General features: G+C 44.8%; 1 protein-coding gene across 1 annotated transcript in view; it reads right to left on the reverse strand.

The window, feature by feature from the left end:
- The window catches only part of LOC127006004 (titin-like), a 97000-nt gene extending 95850 nt beyond the window's left edge, over positions 1-1150 (reverse strand). The window contains exon 1 of the mRNA XM_050875488.1: positions 1116-1150. Within this exon, the coding sequence (XP_050731445.1) occupies positions 1116-1150 (35 nt within the window). The remainder of the gene's footprint in view (positions 1-1115) is intronic.
- Between the last annotated feature and the right edge of the window lie 19745 nt (positions 1151-20895).

Below are 20895 nucleotides of genomic sequence, written 5' to 3' on the forward strand. Positions count from 1 at the left end.
GTTATGATCTTGCTCTCGGGGCCTCCAAACAAGCAAGGAAACAAGCAAGCAGTGTCGGCCTACTCTCTCCATCTCCTTCCCGCCTCCCTTCCTCCCTACTCCGACCCCTTCCTCCCTCCCGCCTTGTGCTCGTCTACCTGCAGCTCCGGAGTATAAGAGTAAGAGTCTTTTGTTGTTCCGGGTGTGTTTGGCGAGTAAATAATCCAAGACTGCCATTGAAGAGAGAGAAAGAAAGAAAATGTGATTATTACTGAGCGCCGCCCCGTGCAGAATCGATTATATAAGTAGCTCAAGATTGGTCTGTTGTTTGGAGTCAGTTTGAGGGATGAGTGAGTGTAATGCTGTTATGGAGGGTCACTGGAAAAGATGACAAGGAAGTAAATCTGGGAAAATACGTCAACGGCACCTCCCCGACTGTACCGTAAGTATGGTTGAAGACAGTTATAGTTTATTGCTTGGCACAGAACTTGACAATCAGGTAAATGTAGTGTTGTAATGGAAAAAAAAAATAGCTCAAGTAAACTCAACCTTCCCAAGCACCATTCTACATCAACTTGACGATGAGGTAATGCGGCAAAGGTTAAAATAAATAATGCAAGTGAACTAAAACTTTCTAAGCATGATCCTACATTGACTTGGAGACATATAATACTGTGAAGAAAAAAAAATGCAAGTAAACTAAGCCTTTCCAAGCACCATCCTACATCACCTGCTAACTCGACCGTACTGAAAGGACAATCCGACTACTTTATTGCCCGAGAAGAAGGGATAGATTAACAATATGCGGATAGAGGAAAATAATGCAAGACACCCAGGAAACAAAAAAAAATAAAAATCTAAAGTGCCGTATCTCCCGTAGACTCGATTGGCATGTTTAAGTAGCTAACCATTTGTCGTTTAAGAAGTGAGTGACAAGGCGAGTAATCTAACGTTATGGGGCGAGTAATAACCATAAAAACGATGGCAGAATGAGAAACATCACAAACGTCGAGTCACGCCACGCACCGACCTCGCCAGCATAACCAACAGCTCGCCCTTCGTTGTGGTCTGAGGGATAAACATTTAAAACACTGTCACGGCAAAGGGAAACTCCGCATGCAATAATCCTTACTTACTGGTGTCGCTTGAAGGTGTCTCGTGGCTCGAACATCGTCAAGGGGGCGACACTGCAGCGGCTGATCCTCCCCGAGACAGCCCGCAGCAGGACGGGGGGGAGATCCGGGTCACCCTCACACCCCAGGTTGTATCACGCCACTAATGAGCCAATTACATGATAAGCCCACTAATGAACCAATCAGGTGATGTGATGGGGGCGAGAAATGCTTGATATGATTAATAATCCGCGTGGGTGAGGCGCGCCGAGCCCCGCATTACTACACCGCCCAAATGTATTACTCCACATTAATAGAATCGTAATTACGGCCAAAGATTTCCTTGTTAACAAACATTAATTCACTTCATTAATGAATATTTACAGAGTCTGGGAAGGCCGCTGATTCGCAGGGCTAATTTTCCGGTCCGCGGCGCGAGACTGAACTCCCGCGAGAGACTGGCACGAAAATGACTGGCTCGCTGCGCCGCTCGCCGGGACGCAAAAGTTCGAAGCGGCGACGGGGTGATTCGGCGACTCTGACCGAGACCTCGAGCCTGACGCGAGCCAAGAATGTTTGTTGGGGCGCTCTGAGGGGCAACGTGGGGCTGACAAGGCCGGTAGTACACAGATAGATAAAGGAAAGTAGATTAAAATGAAAATAATATATGCCAAAGACTCACGACTTCATCTGGGACGCCAAACTTCTGTGATGCGGCTACTCGGCGACCCCCACCGAAGCTTCGACCCTGAACCGAGACAAGAAGCGTAACGGGCCCGGGCCGAGTCTGCAAGATGGTGGGGCCCCTGAGGGTGTTTTAACTGCTACTGCCTTGCCACTCGAGGCCTTTAAAGAAAGAATGGAAAGAACTAAATAACGAAAAGAAAGCAGAGAAAGTAAAAGAAAGAGAAGGTGTAAAATTGTAATTGCAACAGAAAGATGTAGAGGACGAAGACAAAAAATGAAACGAGAGGGTGAGAGGGAGGAGGAGGGGAAAGCGGAGAAAGAAATAACAAGCTTTCCGGTGGTAGGTCAGATGTGGGTTGCTGTTGATGTTACGGTAAAAAAAAAGACCACGAGTATTATAGAAAAAAAAAATATATAAATCCGTTGCTGCTCCAATAATAATAATAAAAAAACGGAGATGCTAAAAGAAAGACGTCAAATAAATATGAATTCGGTGAGAGGTGTCTTGCAACTCTCCCTGGAAAGACTTGGTTAATGGAAAGTATAATTACATTACAAAGACTTAAGGCTGTTCTAGACTTAACCAGTGATAGAATTGAACGAGTTAAGTGCATCGTTGAGAAGTCGTCAAAGATGAGAAAAATAAATACGGCAATAACTTTATTTAGAGATATTCACATTCACAAACACACACACAGAACGCACAACATATGGAAGTCTGTTCGCTTGCACACAATGGTAACCCAGTGCTCAGTGCAGGGCTCCCTACCACGCTAGGAAGGAAGAGCTCATTATTATGGTACTACGATGAGTGAGTAGCGTGCTCGTTACTCGTCCTGCTGACCCATGGCTAATATTGCGATGCAGAATATATCTTTAGAAGGTAGTATAGTTAAGGAAGTAAACATGAATAATAGTGGACTCTAATGATGTTACAATGATGAGATCTAGGGTAAGTTTCTCATAGGTATTTTACATGTGCCTGCTGAATAGTTATAATGCCAATGACTAACAAAGATCTATGCAGTAAGTGTTAAGGAAGTTAGAAATCGACAATTTTACATTAGCTACAGTCATACTACATTCAATATCATCATTACATAACAATCATGCCCACCATAGTGCAGCGTTACAGGTTCCTACTTTAGGAATAACCTCATCATTTTCTTTTGGCATCCTTCTGTCTTCTTTTGCACGGAGCAGCAGTAAGTTGCGTTCACTTTCTTAAACGTCTGTCGTGCCGTTGGCCAGTCTCCTCCTACACCGTGAAAAACAAAAAAACAAAAAAAGGAAAAAAAAAAAGACATGATACTGAGTCCAGGGCAAGGCAGCCGCTTCATTAGTACACCCCGTCACGACGCCTCAGCCCCGGCAACACGTCTTGAGCGGGGCGGAGGAGGAGCGGAAAGAGGTCCTAATAGCCATGTTTACGTAGTCACTTATGTACACATGACTACACGCGGGTCACGGCAGCAGCGTCATTAGTACACGCCCTGGCAACATCAAGGGGCGGGAGGCGGTGCTGGGCGAGGACGAGGACTGGTGAGAACGAGGTGTTTACGGGCGTGCTGACGAGCGCTCGCTGGAGTACACACGGCTGCTCGGGGCACGGCGCGGCGCTTCTTCATTAGTACCGCATGCCGCCTCGACGCCTCCACGCGCGACACATTTTTGGTGCGCGAAGCTCCCGGGCAACAGGTGGCAGCGGCGGGAGGGAGGGAGGGAAGGGGAAAGGGAGAGGTTAGGCAACGGGAGGGAGGGAAAGAAGGAGCGAGGAAAGGAGAGGTCTGGTAGCGAGAGGGAAGGAAGGGAAGAAGAGAAGGAGGGAGGAAAGAATGGAAAGTGGGAGGGATGGACGGAGGGAGGAAAAGAAGGAAGGAAGGAAGGAGGGAGGAAAAGAAGGAAGGAAGGAATAAGTGAGGGGTCAGGCTGCGGGAGGGAAGGGAGGCACGAAGGAAGGAAAGAGGGAGGGCGAAAGAAGGGGTCTGGAAGCCGGTGGGAAAGGAAGGAAGGGGTATGGTATAGCGAGAGGGAAGGAAAAAAGGAAGGAGGGAAGGGAGGGAGGGAAAGAGGGGTCAGGCTGCTGGAAGGAGGGAAGGCTGAAGGAAGGGGTCATGCTGCAGGAGGGAAGGAGGGAAGGGAAGGGAGGGAGGGAGGGAGGGAGGGTGGTCTGGTCGGGTGGTGGTCCTGCTGCGCCTCACCGGACGTCGCCTAATTAATTAAAACTTTCCACTACACAAGACGCAGAGGAACTGGGTCGCGCTAATCAGATTAAATCCAGATAGTGAATAATTCTTTAAGATGAACTAACTCCACCTGAATGATCCGGGACTCAGGGTCATGCTATACACCTCTCCCCTACCGTGACCACCCCACCTACCCCCCTTGACCGCCACGCCCCCTCTCTGACAGTTGACCGGGTACGTGCTTGCGTGCATAACCTGACCTTCGTGTGATTGTCGCTTAAGGTAAATCCCAACAGCTGGCTATGTGGGGTAGGGCGGGGTAAAACAAGGTAAGACACAGTTGGGGAGGGGGTGAGGCAAGACGTGGAATGGTGCGTCTGGGAAGGGGTGGTGGGGTGACATGACAACTTGCAATCACTAGAGGAGGTGTGGGGGGGGGGGGGCAAGACAGGGCAGTAAGGGGATGTTGCAGGAGGAGCAGGAGGGGGAGGGAGAGGGGCGAGGTAAGATGTGGAATGGTGCGGCTGGGAACGAATGGAAAAGTGACATGACAGTTTGTATTCACTAGTGGGGGGGGCGAGGGGAGGGAAGGGGGGGGGAAAGAAGGACAGAGTAATAAGGCAAGATAAACAGAGTGAGCAGCGTCTGGGGGTGAATGGAGAGGCGACACGGCCTTGCTCAAGCTTGTAGGAGAGGGTTGGACGGCCGGGGTGCAGGTAAGACGAGTTGGGGTGAAGGAAGGTGACGGGGTGCAGGAAAGACGAGTTGAGGTGAAGGGTGAGAGGGGGCTGAAGCGACGTAACAATTTCAGGACATTTGGCGGTGCTTGGCGCTAACACGGCGAGGTTATAGGTTTAGGTAACGAAGCTGATAGGGCCAGACAGACGGCCATCAGTAACACGCACAGCTGTGACTTAGGCGTTGGTGAGTTACTGAGCCCGGAAGCAGTGTCGGTAGAAACATACAAACATTTTTTTCTCACAGTAAAGGAATCAGCTCAAGGGAAAAAATTAATGAAAACAAAAAAAGCCTGCTATGCGCTGCTCCTGTAAAAGAATGTAGAGATGAGTGGAAAACGAATCCAAACAAATTGCATTTATCCAGCCAAACAAATCCATAAAAATCCATACCAAAAAAAGTGTATGAAAATGTGAGGAAATGCTAAAACGGAGGTGTGTGTGTGTGTGTGTGTGTGTGTGTGTGTGTGTGTGTGTGTGTGTGTGTGCCGTACAACCAAGCACAATTACTTCCTCGGCGATTTACCTGTTTATACGACAAAGGAAAGATTATGGACAGGTATATGTGAATCATTAGGAGTTAGTGGCCTATTAGTACCACACGCATCTATATCTCAGCGTGTCTTAACACATACTTGTATACTAAATTCAGGACAGGTATGTGAATATTTTCCAGAGAGATTAAATGCATATATGTGACTTGGTATACACTGCACAACGATATTTCAGTAAAAAGCAGACACACACACACACACACACACACACACACACACACACACACACACACACACACACACACACACACACACACACACACACACACACACACACCTGTCTTAGCATCTCTTCACATTTTCATACACTTTTTTTGGTTCTTGTTGTTGTTCTCGCGCCACAACATAAAGAATTCCTGTTGTGTGCGACGAGACGCTGTAATGAGAGGAAGAGCAGCAGAGGCGCCTTGTTTGTCTTTCGTCTGTGCTCTGGTCTGGCCTGGTCTGGTGTGGTGTGACGGAACGATGGCGGGAGCGCGAGGAGGTAAAAAGACATGTTGCAATAGGGCCACACAGAGATACAAACGTTAACTTAGGTAAAGATGGAGAAGGAAATAAAGGAAACGGCAAATTGAAAGTCATAATATTAGTGCATGTGACTACAAAAGGTAAAGATGGGAGCATACGCTATAGCTGCGCGTGGCGGCGGTGCTCATCCCCGTCTTGTTGGCCCTATAAATCTGTGGTGGGTGAGAACACATTAACCAGGGACACAGGGGCAATACAACATCCGTGTTACCACAGTTTACCTTCTCCAGGTTTTCTCAGGCAGGGACCACCCGCTTATCGACAATACCGAAAGGAAGGATGAACAGCTGGATGGGCTGCGAATTCACCCCCCGGGGCGGGTTTCGAACTCAGGCTCGCAGATTTGAGGTTAGGCACGCTTATTACTGCATCCGGGAGACATATTGCCATCATCAGAATAGTAGTAATGTATCAGCGAGTGGCGGGCTTTTTTTTATTTTTTTATTATTGTTTACTTTTTTTGTGCCCTTGAGCTGTCTCCATTGTTGTAAAAAAAAAAAAAACATAAGTACACAGATACAAAGTGACTTAATGATGGGCAAATGAACAGAGGCCCGACAAAGAGAGAAATACAAAAATAAAACATTGTAATTGTAGATGTCGCATATAATTACAGGTATACCGAGACGCAAGGACAGATACGCAGATAAACAAATACACACACACACACACACACACACACACACACACACACACACACACATCATTCGTCACGGAGAAGCAGATTTGTCGCGCGGACGTCACAGTAAGTCGGTAAGTTGGTGGAGGAACCAACGGACGGGAAAAGTGATTCGTCCGTGTGAGGGTGACCAACGGGGCGCCACCACCACCACCTCCACAACCACCACCACCGCCACCACCACTACCGCCACTACCACCATCGTCACCACCACCACTAACGCCACTACCATCACCACCACCACCACCACCATCGTCACCACCACCACTACCGCCACTACCATCACTACCGTCGCCACCACACAAGAGAATTATGACCCGAATGGCATTTTTCCCTCTATTCTCACACATTTTCTCATTTGTCCACCTAATTAGTGAGAGGTAATAACGGATGGCCCTACGCACACCTGTCAGAGGGTAAAGCACACACACACACACACACACACACACACACACACACACACACACACACACACACACACACACACACACACACACACACACACACACACAAATGAAAGAGCGCGTCAAAACTATACAAAAATCTAGGGAATTAATTACTTAGTGAAATGTGATAAAAAACAGGACATAGTACGAACTTGAATTAGTACACTAAAAACACACACAAAAAAGTAAGAAAGAACAAGAACGAACACACACACACACACACACACACCTGATGAAGCCTTGGCCCGCACGTCTTATTTACTCTCGGCCGGACCTTCCCCTGCGGCGCCTTCGTCAGTTCTCGGCCACAGGACAAGATATTGCGCCACAGACGTCCGCCGCGGCCAAGGTCTTTGAGGCGGCGGCAGCGGCGGAAGGAAGGAAGGTAGGCAGGAGGAAGGTCTCGGTCGGGCGGAGATGAGTCACGGGAAGGACAACGCGTAAAAATAGAGGCCAAAGAAAACGCAATAAAGGGGGCGAGGGCTGTTAACACGAGGGAGAGAGGGCTTGTGGGGAAGCTTTATTAAGAGTGAAGTGTTTGCACGGCCGACGGAGGGGAGGGAGGGAGCGAGGGAGCGAGGGAGAAGGAAGCGGCTGGCGATCTGTTCCTTCAAGCTGCTGCGCCTCAACCTGGATCTCTAGAACTTGCTTTTACTCGTATATATAAACACAAGAAAATATAACTTTTTTACAGCAATGGAAACAGCTCAAGGGAAAAAATCTGGATCTCTAGAACTTGCTTGTACTCGTATATATAAACACAAGAAAATATCACTTTTTTACAGCAATGGAAACAGCTCAAGGGAAAAAATCTGAATCTCTAGAACTTGCGTTTACTCGTATATATAAACACAAGAAAATATCACTTTTTTATACAGCAATGGAAACAGCTCAAGAAAAAAAGAAAGAAAGAAACCAATAATGAAAAAAAGCCCGAAAATCCTGCTCCTTTATCTAATGCCAAGTTACCTCAGCGTTCTCCACTCGTTAATTGAGCTTATGTACAAAACGTCCCTCACCTCACAACGGAAACAATATTTTATTTATTTTTATATATATTATGATTACCGTTTATCTAATGCCAAGGTCTCTCGATTCCCCCCACTCGTTAATTACTAGAGCTTTAAAATGAGACAATCTATACCACCCGGAACAAAGGATAGGTGTTACTCGAGAGTCTAAATGTTAAGCCAACTTTTGAGCATCATCTGCGCTTCGTGGCTACATCATTTTCATATATAATTTGCCTTCACCGTGAGTGTAAAAAGATCTCTTATGGTAGTATTGGCAAATTCTTATCATTATTTTTTGTTGCCGCATTTTGCGTATTGCTCTCCAGTATTCATCTCTGCTGCTAACTCTCATTTAAAGCTCAAACCAGGTATTTAAACCGTGCAAATATTTTCTTCCTAGTTTAGACATCAATCCTGGGCATCCTCGCTTTGTTGGTTCGCTTACATTAGTGCACAAGATATTAAACAATCACAGTCATCCATTACATTCACAGCTTCCGCCACTCTTTTAGCTAATTCGTCTGACAAGGTTCGTATAAAATAAAAATCATTGTCCTCTCAGCAATTTTCTACAACTCCTGAATTTTCAAGAAGCCTTATTCCATTAATAACTAAAATGTGGAACTCTCTCCCTAATAATGTTGTGAATGTAGAGGACCCGCGGCAGTGCAGGAGTAGGCTGAATAGTTTCTTATTGGAGTGAATTCTGTATTAGATTCTTTGGCATTTACTTTACTTTTTATCTCTTCATGCTAAATGCTTCCTCCTCTGAGACCCTTATGAGTATATAGCGCTTTGAACACACTAGAGGGACTGACATTCTTGGTCTATAATAATAATAATCTCACTAATCGGCCGGTAGGGGAGGCGGCGAGGGGGAATAACGGGGGGATGGGGGGTTCACAGACCTTCCTAGCTTATGCAGACTCCGTTACTTTTCGCATCACACATCGACAGCAAATAAAAAAAAAAGTTACCGGCACAAACACGAGAGAAGGTTTAGTATATTTGTCGCGCTCAGCTTCGTCCCCCCGAGGCATTTGGTGTGTGTGTGTGTGTGTGTGTGTGTGTGTGTGTGTGTGTGTGTGTGTGTGTGTGTGTGTGTGTTTTCGTTCGTGTTTCTTTATTGGGAAAACGAAATAATCTTAGTCGCTCTTCCTTGAACACCTTTAAGCTTCGTTCTGACTTAATTTAACGAGAGAGAGAGAGAGAGAGAGAGAGAGAGAGAGAGAGAGAGAGAGAGAGAGAGAGAGAGAGAGAGAGAGAGAGAGAGAGAGAGAGAGAGAGAGAGAGAGAGAGAGAGAGAGAGAGAGAGAGAGAGAGAGAGAGAGAGACACACACACACACACACACACACACACACACACACACATAAACACACACACACACACACACACACACACACACACACACACACACACACTGAAGCAACACGAGCAGGTCAGGTTAGCTATTTTTAGGGCAGCGATGTTTTGTCGTTGATGTTGGCGTTGTTATTGTTGCTGTTATTGTTGTTGTTGTTGTTGGTGGTGGTGGTGGTGGTGGTGGAGGTGGTTACGTTATCGAAGGTGATGTATCGTTCATTGAGTTTAGTCGGTGCTTCACGGGATGCTGACGTGCTTCTGACGCTCTAATGATGCTTTACGACGTAATGTACTGCGATGAGAAAGGAACGTGTGTGTGTGTGTGTGTGTGTGTGTGTGTGTGTGTGTGTGTGTGTGTGTGTTCTATTTTTTTAACGGTGAGACTATACTAAGAGCCAGGCGAATATGAAACAAGTAAACTAATATTAGCACTCAACATGTTACACGTACGAAGAAAATCCAGGCTATAAAAATATAAATGAGATCAAATTCAGTGGTGCATGCTACACTAAACAGCAAACAATTTACTTATATCGTCTTATTTAACACAACTCCTCCACACTGTCCGGCGTAGGAGGTGAGAGGCTGTGCGGAAGGTGAAGGGTGGAAAGGCGATAGTTTGTTTTAATGTGTTTTTTCTTTCATAAGGCCAAGTCTGTTTGCTTTGTCCCTTCAGTATCCCTTCCAAAACTGTTCCTACATGAATGATTCCAATATTCTCTCTAAGACGCTGCGGGTGCTTACTATATGTGGAAAGAAAAAGGAAAATAAGAGTGAGTAATATTCTCCTCAAAGTCATTAATAGAAAAGCAATTCATGTTATTTTGCAGGTATATTCTTTTTCCCTTCCAATACTGTTCCTACATGAATGATTCCAATATTCTCCCTAAGACTCTGCGGGTGTTTACTATACGTGAAAGGAAAGTAAGAGTGAGTAATATTCTCCTCAAGGTCATTAATAGAAAAGCGAGGGATGTTATTTTGCAGGTATATTCTCTTTGTTGATCTGGGTTCTACACGCACTGAATGATTAGATCGGTTAGGTTAGGTTAGGTTGGGTTAGGTTGGGTTAGGTTAGGTTGACCGACAAAAAACCTCTCGCATCGGCCTACACGCACTGAATGACTAGATCGGTTAGGTTAGGTTAGGTTAGGTTAGGTTGACCGACAAAGAACCTCTCGCATCGGCCTACACGCACTGAATGACTAGATCGGTTAGGTTAGGTTAGGTTAGGTTAGGTTGACCGACAAAGAACCTCTCGCATCGGCCTACACGCACTGAATGACTAGATCGGTTAGGTTAGGTTAGGTTAGGTTGACCGACAAAGAACCTCTCGCATCGGTCTCCACGCACTGAATGACTAGATCGGTTAGGTTAGGTTAGGTTAGGTTGACCGACAAAAAACCTCTCGCATCGGCCTACACGCACTGAATGACTAGATCGGTTAAGATTCGTTTTAGTACCGTGCCAGTATTTTATTAACTACCTTATGAAACATCACTAGCTCTTCATATATCTTTTCCACAAACGTTCAACAATCATGGAAACGCTTTCAGAATCCAATTCAAGGACTATTTATTGCGTTTCCATGATTGTTGAACGTTTGTAAAAAAGATATATGAAAAGCTAGTGATGTTTCAGAAGGTAGGTAATGAAATACTGGAATGGTACTAAAACGAATCCTTACCATTAGGGTTCTTCTACGTCTGTGTTGGGCGAGAAAACGAGGTCAATGGGAGGCTGCGGCAACAGGCGGCATCAGAATCACAACACTTCAACGTTCCAAGACTCACCTGCTCCACAAACACAGGTAGCAATAGTTTCCTCATGTACTTGCACCTTCCATAATTCGATGTGGGGCGGGTTCATTGTTGTCAGATTATCGTATTCACCACATTGTATTTATCATTTTTAGGCCTCAAACTCTCGTACCTGCACAAATAACGACAGAAAATTAAAGTTAGCGTTAAAGCTGTAATTTATTGATGCTCTTTTTTTCTTTTTGCCATAGTTATCGGTCCAAAAGTACGAAATTCAATGCGATGAGTACGATAATTTGGCAACGCTGGCCGGGATGCTCCGACGCTTTCGCCTCTCACAACAAATATTTTTAAAGGCCACAGGGGAGATTAGTCGTGTTTTAAGAGTATTATTTTCACATTCATGGTGCAGAGGGCTTTTTTTTGTACTCTTTTTGTTGCCCTTGAGCCGTGTCCTTTGATGTAAAAAAAAAGAAAAAAAAAGAAGCCTTCTCAAACTATCACTAGGCCCACAAAACTACCCATGGCAATAATACCCATAACCTCAACGAAAGCCTCAGCAGATGTGGATGTGTAAATCCCGAAGTGTTTTTGAATATGGGTCTAAATAGTTCAACTTTTTATCGTGATTTGATTTATGTTCCTATTTAATATTTTTTAGAGCATAGTTTACCCATGAAACGCAACTGGTTTTGATTTGAATGCAATGAACGTTCACTGAATACACTACTACTATATTTTTTGTACCTTTTTTCCATTTCTGTTCTTCCACTTATCGACCAGCCGCTAGGGAGGGCCAACAGGTGGGGTGGGGGTAGGTGGGGGTGTGAATGGTGGGGGAGGTGATGTACTTCGATCACTAGGGAGGGCCAACAGGTGGAGGGTAGGTCTTGGGGGTGCGTGGGGGTGGGAGGGGGGTGAGGGTGGGAAGGCTGTGATGTGCTCTCGCCAGCCCTGACCCAGATTCGCACCAAAGCCCGTGAATTCGCCACCTGACACGCTATTTCACACTCGCCCGGCGTAGTTTTCGTTACCCTGTGCGGGGGTCGGCTACAGCGGCGCCCCGTGATTGCCGACAGGTATCACGTTTGTGCCTTAATTGGTGGCGCCGTTTTTTTCCCCGCGCGAGGCAAGTTACGCGTCCTCCCGCCGCGCAAGCCACATCTCATCAAGCGACCCTCCAACACGGCACGATACTAGAGAGTTCAAATGCGAATGAGATCAAATGCTGATGAGAGAGATCGACAGAGGGATACAGATAGAGAAAAACGCTTCAGTCTACATCAATAGCGGGCTTCCAGGCATCATCAACACGCATTTTTTCACGGGCGGTCTTAACAGGTCGCTTATTAGAGGTGGCGATACGATGAGCTATACAGGTAGGAATAGGAGGGGATGATGATGATGGTGGTTATGATGATGATGATACAGACCTAGAGGTTGAAAGAGAAAGGTCAGCAGAGGCTACCTACTAATAAAGACTAATAGAGACAGGTTTATGAGAAAAAAAGATGAAGACTAAGGTTATGATAAAGAAGAAGAAAAGAAGGCGAAGAAGATAAAGGAGAAAGAAGAAGAAAAAGATGAAGACAAAAACAAGAACAAGAAAAATGGAGAACAATTATACCTTTTTCGAATCTTGTAAACACTTGTCTCTAAAAACAACAACAAAAACAACGTACTCTTTCAACCAAGAACCAAAACGATAAACAAAACAAAAAGGAACACTCGTATCATCTTCTTTTTCTTCTTCTTTCTCCTTCTTCTTCTTCGCCTTCTTCTTTTCTTCTTCTTTATCATAACCTTCGTCCTCGGCAAACGAAGAAGAATAACAATCAACCCACAAGCAACCCTTTCCAACACCTATTTGCTATGCACCCAAGGCCGGCTAACCTGCAGAGAATTCAGGCCAGCTGTATATCATGACCCGCAATGGCCGGTGTAAGCTTATCTACGCAGAGCTGGTGGGATCTGGCCTTTCAAAAAATTATTCTCTGTTACACGTAAGCCACAAAACCCTCGTTGTAGTGTTAAAAGAAATACATAAATGCTCTTTTTTCCCCCGCAAACACAGGGCGAGTGTATATATGGTGTTGAAGGTGGTGTTACTGGTGGTGTTAGTGGTGATGATGCTGGTGTTACTGGTGGTGTTGCTGGAGGTGTTTTGTGGGTGTAGAGTTAGTGCAACGTCCCTGACTACTACTGGTATTGCTATACTGCTACTCTTTTTCTTTTTCTTCCTTTTGTTTGTTTATTTGTTTCTCTCTCTCTCTCTTAACGTTAATTAATCACAGTTTTCATCCTCGTTCCCATTAATATATTCACCATCAATAACAACAAAAAAACATTAACAATAACAACAATAATAATAATGATGATAATAATAAATTAATAATACTAAAACGGTAATCGCGTCTTAATAGGATTCACTTTCATACTCTCCTGATTACAGCAACCATTAACTTTAAGCAACATCATCTCCCGGAGTGTGTGTTGGTAGCCTGCCGGAGCCTTGGCAAGATGAGGGAGGGGGTAGAAGGGGGTAAGGGGGGCACATAATGAGGCATCATCAGCCAAGGCAATCATTTTAGACGAGACTTCCACCCACAAACTACTGAGGCTCTGTAAGGGGAAGGAGGGACGCAGGAAGACAACACCTCCTGCTCCTTTACAACCTCCTCCCCTCTCATCTCCCTCTCACACTCCTTTCCCCTTTTCCCTCCCCTCCTCTCTCCTCTCCAGCTCCTTTCTAAACCCTTTCCTCTAGGCTCTCTCTCACACTCCTCCCTCCTTCTTCTTTATCCCCCTTCTCCTCCTTCTCCTCCCTCCCCTCCTCTCTCCTCTCCCGCTTACGTACACTCAAAATCCAGAAACTTGTGGAGCGGGAGATTGGTGAATAACTCCTGAACTTATGTAGACGAATGAACTGCCGGCGAGGGAAGACTCACCTAACACTTACACACACACACACACACACACACACACACACACACACACACAGCCAAAGAAGAAAAAAAAGCCCAGACAGTTTAAGGTAAAACTATAAAAAAAAAAAGTACATATATACAAGAATTTCAACCTAATATCGTGTAGAAAATCACTCAAAATACACAACTCAGCTGACACGGTATAAAGCAGAACCAACAACAATAAAAATGAATAACATTAACTTCAAAACCTATATAAGTACAAGAATTTCATCCTACCAAGTACCGAACATACGAAGTAACAACAACAACAAAAAAAAAAAAAAAAAAAAAAAAAAAAGATGAAACTGAAAAAAAAAAAAACCCGATGCAGTACAAAAGCACACTAAAAAAAAAAAAAAAACGTGAACCGATACCGTACAGAAACAGTATAAAAAATATTCAATCCGATACCGTCCAGAAGCGGTAACCAAATAAATAAATAAATAAATAAATAAATAAATAAATAAAAATAAAATAAAATGAAAAAAAAAAGACAGCATTACTCCACGTGCCGCAAGTCTCCTGAAACCCGACCAATCCGATAACTTGGAAGCGCCTAAACATTTGTCAATAACGTGAAAGTTTAAGACGCTAAGTTGCTTACCTGCAGAGGGGGGGGGAGGAGGAGACACCTGTCAGGAAGGAAACATTCTCCTGCCGCCGCGAGGAATCTGTAAAAGAAGGAAACGAGAATCAAACTACTACGGTACACACACAAAAGAGAGAGAGAGAGAGAGAGAGAGAGAGAGAGAGAGAGAAAGACATATAGAAAATAACACGAAACAATTAGGACTAGAAAACAAAAACAAAACAAAAATAATCTTCACTTCAAAAAGAAAAAAAAAGTTAAATCGAGTCCAGAAAAAAAAAGAAGCACAAATCCTCTTCTTAGTTATCGTTTCTGCATCTTTCGTTTATTTCCAGTTTTTCGTTATTTCTCAGCTCAGTCTTGCCGGGTGGACAGATTGTGAACTTAATTAAGGTCGGTGATCTCAGACGCTTCCGCCTCGCACATCAAAGGCCGAAAAGGTGATTAATGAAGTTCTAATGAGTGTTTTTTACGCGTTCACGGCACAGAAGCCTTGCCAAACTATCACCAGGGACACAAAACTACCCCAGCAAAGCCCAACAACTCCTACGAAAGCCTTATCAGATATGTGTGCTTGAGCGCCTAAATGTTTAAGAATAAATAAATAAAAGAATAAAGGGCATATTTTTCAACATTACACATTTTACAAAGCTTTCGTAGGAGTTTTGGGCATTTGCAGGGGGTAGTTTTATGATCCTACTGGAAGTCTGATCATTCTCTGTACCACGAACCTAAAAGAACACTCATTGGAACGCGATTGGTCTCCTTTTCGGGCTTTGGAAATAGTTGATTATTTTTTTCCGTTTATGCCTATAGCGCCGGTAATCTTGCTTGAGGGGCCTGGATGGTATTCGGCCCCAGCCCGTCATGGCGCAGGCAAGTGTTTATAGTGGCGACATCTTCTCTTGGCTCATGCTGCCCCCCGGAACTCCTTGATTCACTTGGACGGTTTCCTCTAGAGTCCGGGTTGATGGGTGGTCTTCAGGACAGCATGTGGGTAGTTTTAAGCCACTCGGCGGTGACTGAAAAATCCCAGGTGGTAGCGTGGGGATTCGAATTCGCGTCGTCCATCACGTGGTGAATGAGGGCCCAGCACGCTACCACTCAGCCACCGCCTACCCTAAATGATGTGAAAGGCGGCCGTGTCTGAGAGTACCCACCTGAGACCCTGAAGCTCCACGCGTCCACCCATCCGTAGCCACACCAAACCAGACCAGACGAGGTTTAGTGAGTGACCGAATCCACGTATAAAGGAGCGAGACGAGACCAAAGTTAGCACAGCATTTCCATTCATTTACATAGAACACAAGAACAAGCGGAGTAATTTCTCTTGCTGTACCTTGATGACCACACTTCACTTAGTCCCTGAATAGCTCAGCCGCGAGGAGATTCAAACATGGACTTCACTAACACTTCATTCATTAATTTGTAAACATAGGTAAGGAAGAGTTTCGTAGCTATACCAAAGCAGAGATCAGGCATCTATATAATTAGAAGAAGAGTAAGAGGAGGGAATGGAAGAGGAAAAGGAAAAATAGGAGGTAGAGGAGGAATGCGAGGAATACGAGGAAGAAAATGATGATATAAAGGAAGAGAAATAAAGTAGAGAAGTAAAAGGAATTTGAGGAAAACGAGGAGGTAAAATAGGAAGAAGAGGAAGAAAATGAAACAGAGAAGAAAATTAGGTAGAAAAGGAAAAGAAATTCGAGGAAAAAAGAAGGGCATGAAAAAGAGGAAAAAGAGGATGATGAAGGAGAAGAAGAGAATGAAGAAGAGGAAGAGGAGGAGGTCATCATTTCCTCTACTCATTTCAGGGTAAAGAGACGTTCTGTAGCTCCGAGCAGAGTTAACACAATAACTTTATCCATAGCCTTAATTCATTCCCCACACATATAAAGGTAAAAAAAAAATACACGTAAAAAGACACAACAGAGACAGGTAAACTCACTCACCTGACATTAATCCCTCGCTAACCAGAGCAGAGGTAAAAAGAGGGACAGGTAAAAAGAAGATGCAGATACCGTATAACAACAATGGAAGAGGAATAAGAGGAAGAAAGGGAAGAAGGGGGGCAGTAAAAATAGAATGAAGGAGGTAAATGAGGTCAAGTAATTAAAAAGAGAATGGAGAAATGAGGAATCAGATAAGGAAGACAAGTGATAGGAATAAAAATGAGGAAGGGGTTAGAAGAGGAAGAATGTTTAGAAGAGATAGAAGGAGGAGGAAGAAGGTACTAGATGAGGAAGAAGAGAAAGAAGATGAAGATGCAAAAGAACAACAACAACAAAAAAACTAACTCCGTACCGAAACAGAGAAGGAGGAAGAATAAAAGAAGGAATAGAGAGAAGACGAGGAGCAGTAAAAAAAAAAAAATGAAGGAAGGAGAGTAATAAGGAAAATAATTAGAAAAAGAATGGAGGAAAAAGGAGTTACATAAGAAGAGGAATACGGAAAAGAAGAATAAAAAAAGGAGTTACAGAGGAAGAATATATTTAGAAGAGAAAGAAGAAGGAAGAAGGTACTAGAGGTGGAAGAAGAGAAAGAAGAAGATGGAGGGAAATTAGATGCAAGAGACAGAGGTTGTAGAAGAGCAAACCACCACCACCACCACCACCAACAACAACAACAACAATAGTCAAGAGAGAACACTGCCAAGAGGGTTATCAATCAAGAGGAGAAGGAGAAGACATATAAGAAGAACCAAGACGGAGCTTCTTTACAAAACACTCAAGTACAACAAAAGAAAAACATAACAAACAAAAGAAAAACACGACACGCGGATGAGGGGAAGCAATAAACAGTCAAGCCACCAAGAAAAACACACAAAAAAACACACACACACACAAAAAAAACAATAACAGATGACTTATTGAGTTGACACGAAGTAACACTCGGGTACAATTTTCAAAAGCAACTTGCAGATAAAAACAAAAGATCACCAAGCGAGTTATACGATGCACAAGAACAGAAGATACACACACTTTAGAGCTGATACGAAAGACAAAAACAATCGAGTACAAAAAAAGAAAAAAGGATGTTAAGAAGAGAAAAGGAGAAAGAAAGGAAGCACCACCAAGAGACAGCAACAGACAAACAAAAACCAGCGTATCATGAGGTAAGGCGAGCCAGGAAGACCAAGGGAAGGGCAGAGCGAGCAAAGGAGCGGCGGGGGAGCGGCGGAAGAGAGAACACGCGCGCCGGGAACCTGAGATCGGAGAGGTGGAGTTTACCTGGGAGAAGGGGAACAGGTGTGCAGGTGAGGGGGGGAAGGAGGAGGAAGAGGAAGAGGAGGAGGACGAAATTAAGTGAAAGACAAGGAAGATGAGGTAGAAGTAGGAGAAAGAGGAGATGAAGAAACTGGAGGAAGTATTTTAAGGGGAGGAAGAAGCTGGAAGAGAAAGATTAGAAGAGGAAAATGAAAAGGAGAGAAAGTGAGAAGAGAAAGAGAGGAAGTAGCAGCTGGGAGAGGAAGAGAAGGAGAGGAAATAGGAAGTGAAAGATAAGGAAGAGGAGGAAGAAACTGGAGAAAGAGAAGGAGAGCAGGTAGCAGCTGAAAGGGGAAGAGAAGAGAGGAAGTAGAAGTAGCTAATAGAAGAGGAGAAAACGATGATAATGAAGGAGGAGGAGGAGGAGGAGGGGAGGGGACAAAGGTGAAATAAGAGGAGATAGCGAGGAAGAAAGAGGGAAGAGGGGAGACGATGAAACAGGAGACGTAGTAGAAACAGTAGAAGGAAAATAGAGGGAAAGACGAATGGAATGGATGAAGAAGTAGGAAGATAGTAGAAGGAAAGAGCTTTGTTATTATCGAGGTAGGAAAAAGAATCATGGTAACACGTCTAAATGAAAGAAAAATAATGATGAGAACGACGACTTGGTGTACCGAGCGACGGGAAATAATAAAGTAAAAGTGTTTTGAAGAAGAAGAAGAAGAAACAAAGATGAGGAGAGAAATATGGAAGTCATGAAGGGAGGAAGGGATGAAGGAAGGGAAGCAAAGCAGGACGGGAAAAGGGAGGCATGCAGGGAGGAAAGGAATTAAAGAAGGAAAGCAAGAGAATGAGAGAGAAAGAGAGACCGAGAACAAGAGAACGAGACAGAGAATGAGAGCGAGAGTAAGAGAGAGAGAGAGGGGTAGGGGTTGGAGGGGGGTAGGGGTAGGAAGAAAAATGACTGGTTCGGACAAGGAAGAAGATCCATCAGGGTATTAATCACGTGGCGACGCCGAGAGAGTGACAGAAGGGACATGGAGGGGGAGGGAGGGAGGGAGGGAGGTGGGAGTGAAGGGAGAGAGGGAGGGGGAGTGACAGACGGGACGTGGAGGGGGAGGGAAGGAGGAAAGAAGGGCAGAGAGAGAGAGAGAGAGAGAGAGAGAGAGAGAGAGAGAGAGAGAGAGAGAGAGAGAGAGAGAGAGAGAGAGAGAGAGAGAGAGAGAGAGAGAGAGAGAGAGAGAGAGAGAGAGAGAGAGAGAGAGAGAGAGAGAGAGAGAGAGAGAGAGAGAGAGAGAGAGAGAGAGAATGAACATGAAGAGAGGGAAGGATGGAAAGGGAAACAAAAAAAAGAAAGATAAAAGAGAAAAAGAGGAAGGGAAGGAAGGAACAGGGGAGAAAACGGGAGAAGAGAGACTGACGGAGGGGAAATAAGAAAGAGAGGAGTAGAGGAGAAACAGGTAGAGGAAAAAAGAGAAAAGAAGGGAGGGAAAGGAAGATAAAGAGGAAGATAAGAGAAGACAGGGAGAGAAGAGATAAACTAATGATGTAAAATGAGAAAGAGAGGAGCAGAGGAGAAACAGGTAGAGAAATAAAGAGGAAAGGAAGGAGGGAAAGGAGGATAAAGAGGAAGATAACGAAAGTAGAGAGAAGACAGGGAGAGAAGAGGTAAACAGACACAGGTAAAATAAGAGAGAAGCAGAGGAGAAACAGGTAGAGGAATAAAGAGAAAAGGAGGGAGGGAAAGGAGGAAAAAGAGGAAGATAACGAAAAGTAAAGAGAAGACAGGGAGAGAAAGACTAAGAACGGAGTGAAACAAGAAAGGAAAGGCCGTGAGAGGGAGAAAACAGGAAGAGAAAGATGGGAACGGAGGAGAAAGATAAAGAAGAGAGAAAAACAGAAAAGACAGGACAGGGGAGACGAATACGAGATTAGAAAACAGGGAGAAGTGAAAGAACGGACAGGAGACGGATATATAGAAGAGAGGAGGTGGGAAGGAAGAACATGGAAAGAGGGGAGGGGTGAGGGACGAACAGGGAGAGGCAAATAAAGACGGAAAGGGGAAAATGGGTAGGAGGGGAGGAGAGGCATAGTGAGAGAGGGAAGAGGGAGGGAAGGGAGACCATGAAAAGGAGGAATAGAGGAAACAAAGAAAGAAAGGGAGGGAAGCAGAGTGGTAAACCAGAGGAAACATGGAGGTGAGAGAGAGAACGAAAGGATGCAGGGAGGGAGGATGGGAGGGGAAGGGGATGAGGGAGAAAGGGAAGGGGATGAGGGAGGGAAGGGAGATCATGAAAAGGAGGAATAGGGGAAACAAAGGAAGAAAGGAAGGGAAGTAAACAATGCTAAACCAGACGAAACAAGGAGGTGAGAATAAAGGGGAAGACGTAAGAAGGGAGGCTGAGAAGGGAAGGGAAACCATGAGGAGAAAGGAAGAGATGACATAGGAAGAAAGGAAGGGAAGTAAATGAAGGTAAAACAGACAGGTGAGAAGGGAGGGAAGGGAAGGACGGGAGGGAGGAAGAGGAGGGAAGGAATGAGAGATGGGAAACAAGGATACGGAGGCTTAGTATCTGAAGGGCTGAAGGGGAAGACAATGAAGGGAAACGGGAAGATAAGGAAGGCATGAGACGAGAGATACTGGTGGATAAGGGGAAAGATAAAGGAATGAAGGGGTGAGGGGAAGGATAAGGGAATGAAGGGGTGAGGGGAAGGATAAGGGAGTGAAGGGGTGAGGGGAGCGACAGTGAAGTGAGGTATCGACGAACTGGATTCAGGTAACCTACTCTACGTCTTTTTCCTTCCCTTCCTCCCCCTCCTCCTCCTCCTCTTCCTCTCTGGTCCCTCTCCTCATGCCTGACAGGTAATGAAGGGACGAGCGCTTCCCCTGTACGGATTAAAACGGAAACAAACACATTAAAACATTCCCTGTAATCGATTGGCGGTGGTGGTGGTGGTGGTGGTGGTGGTGAATCCATCCGCCTGTCTGTTTGTTTGCCCGTCCGTCTTTCTGTTCGATTTAAAAGCGTTTTCCATACTGACGAGGCGTGAGGGAGAGAGAATAAAAAGCGAGATGTGATGATGCT

This window comes from Eriocheir sinensis, chromosome 31 (genome assembly GCF_024679095.1).
Source record: "Eriocheir sinensis breed Jianghai 21 chromosome 31, ASM2467909v1, whole genome shotgun sequence".
Taxonomy (NCBI): Eukaryota; Metazoa; Arthropoda; class Malacostraca; order Decapoda; family Varunidae; genus Eriocheir; species Eriocheir sinensis.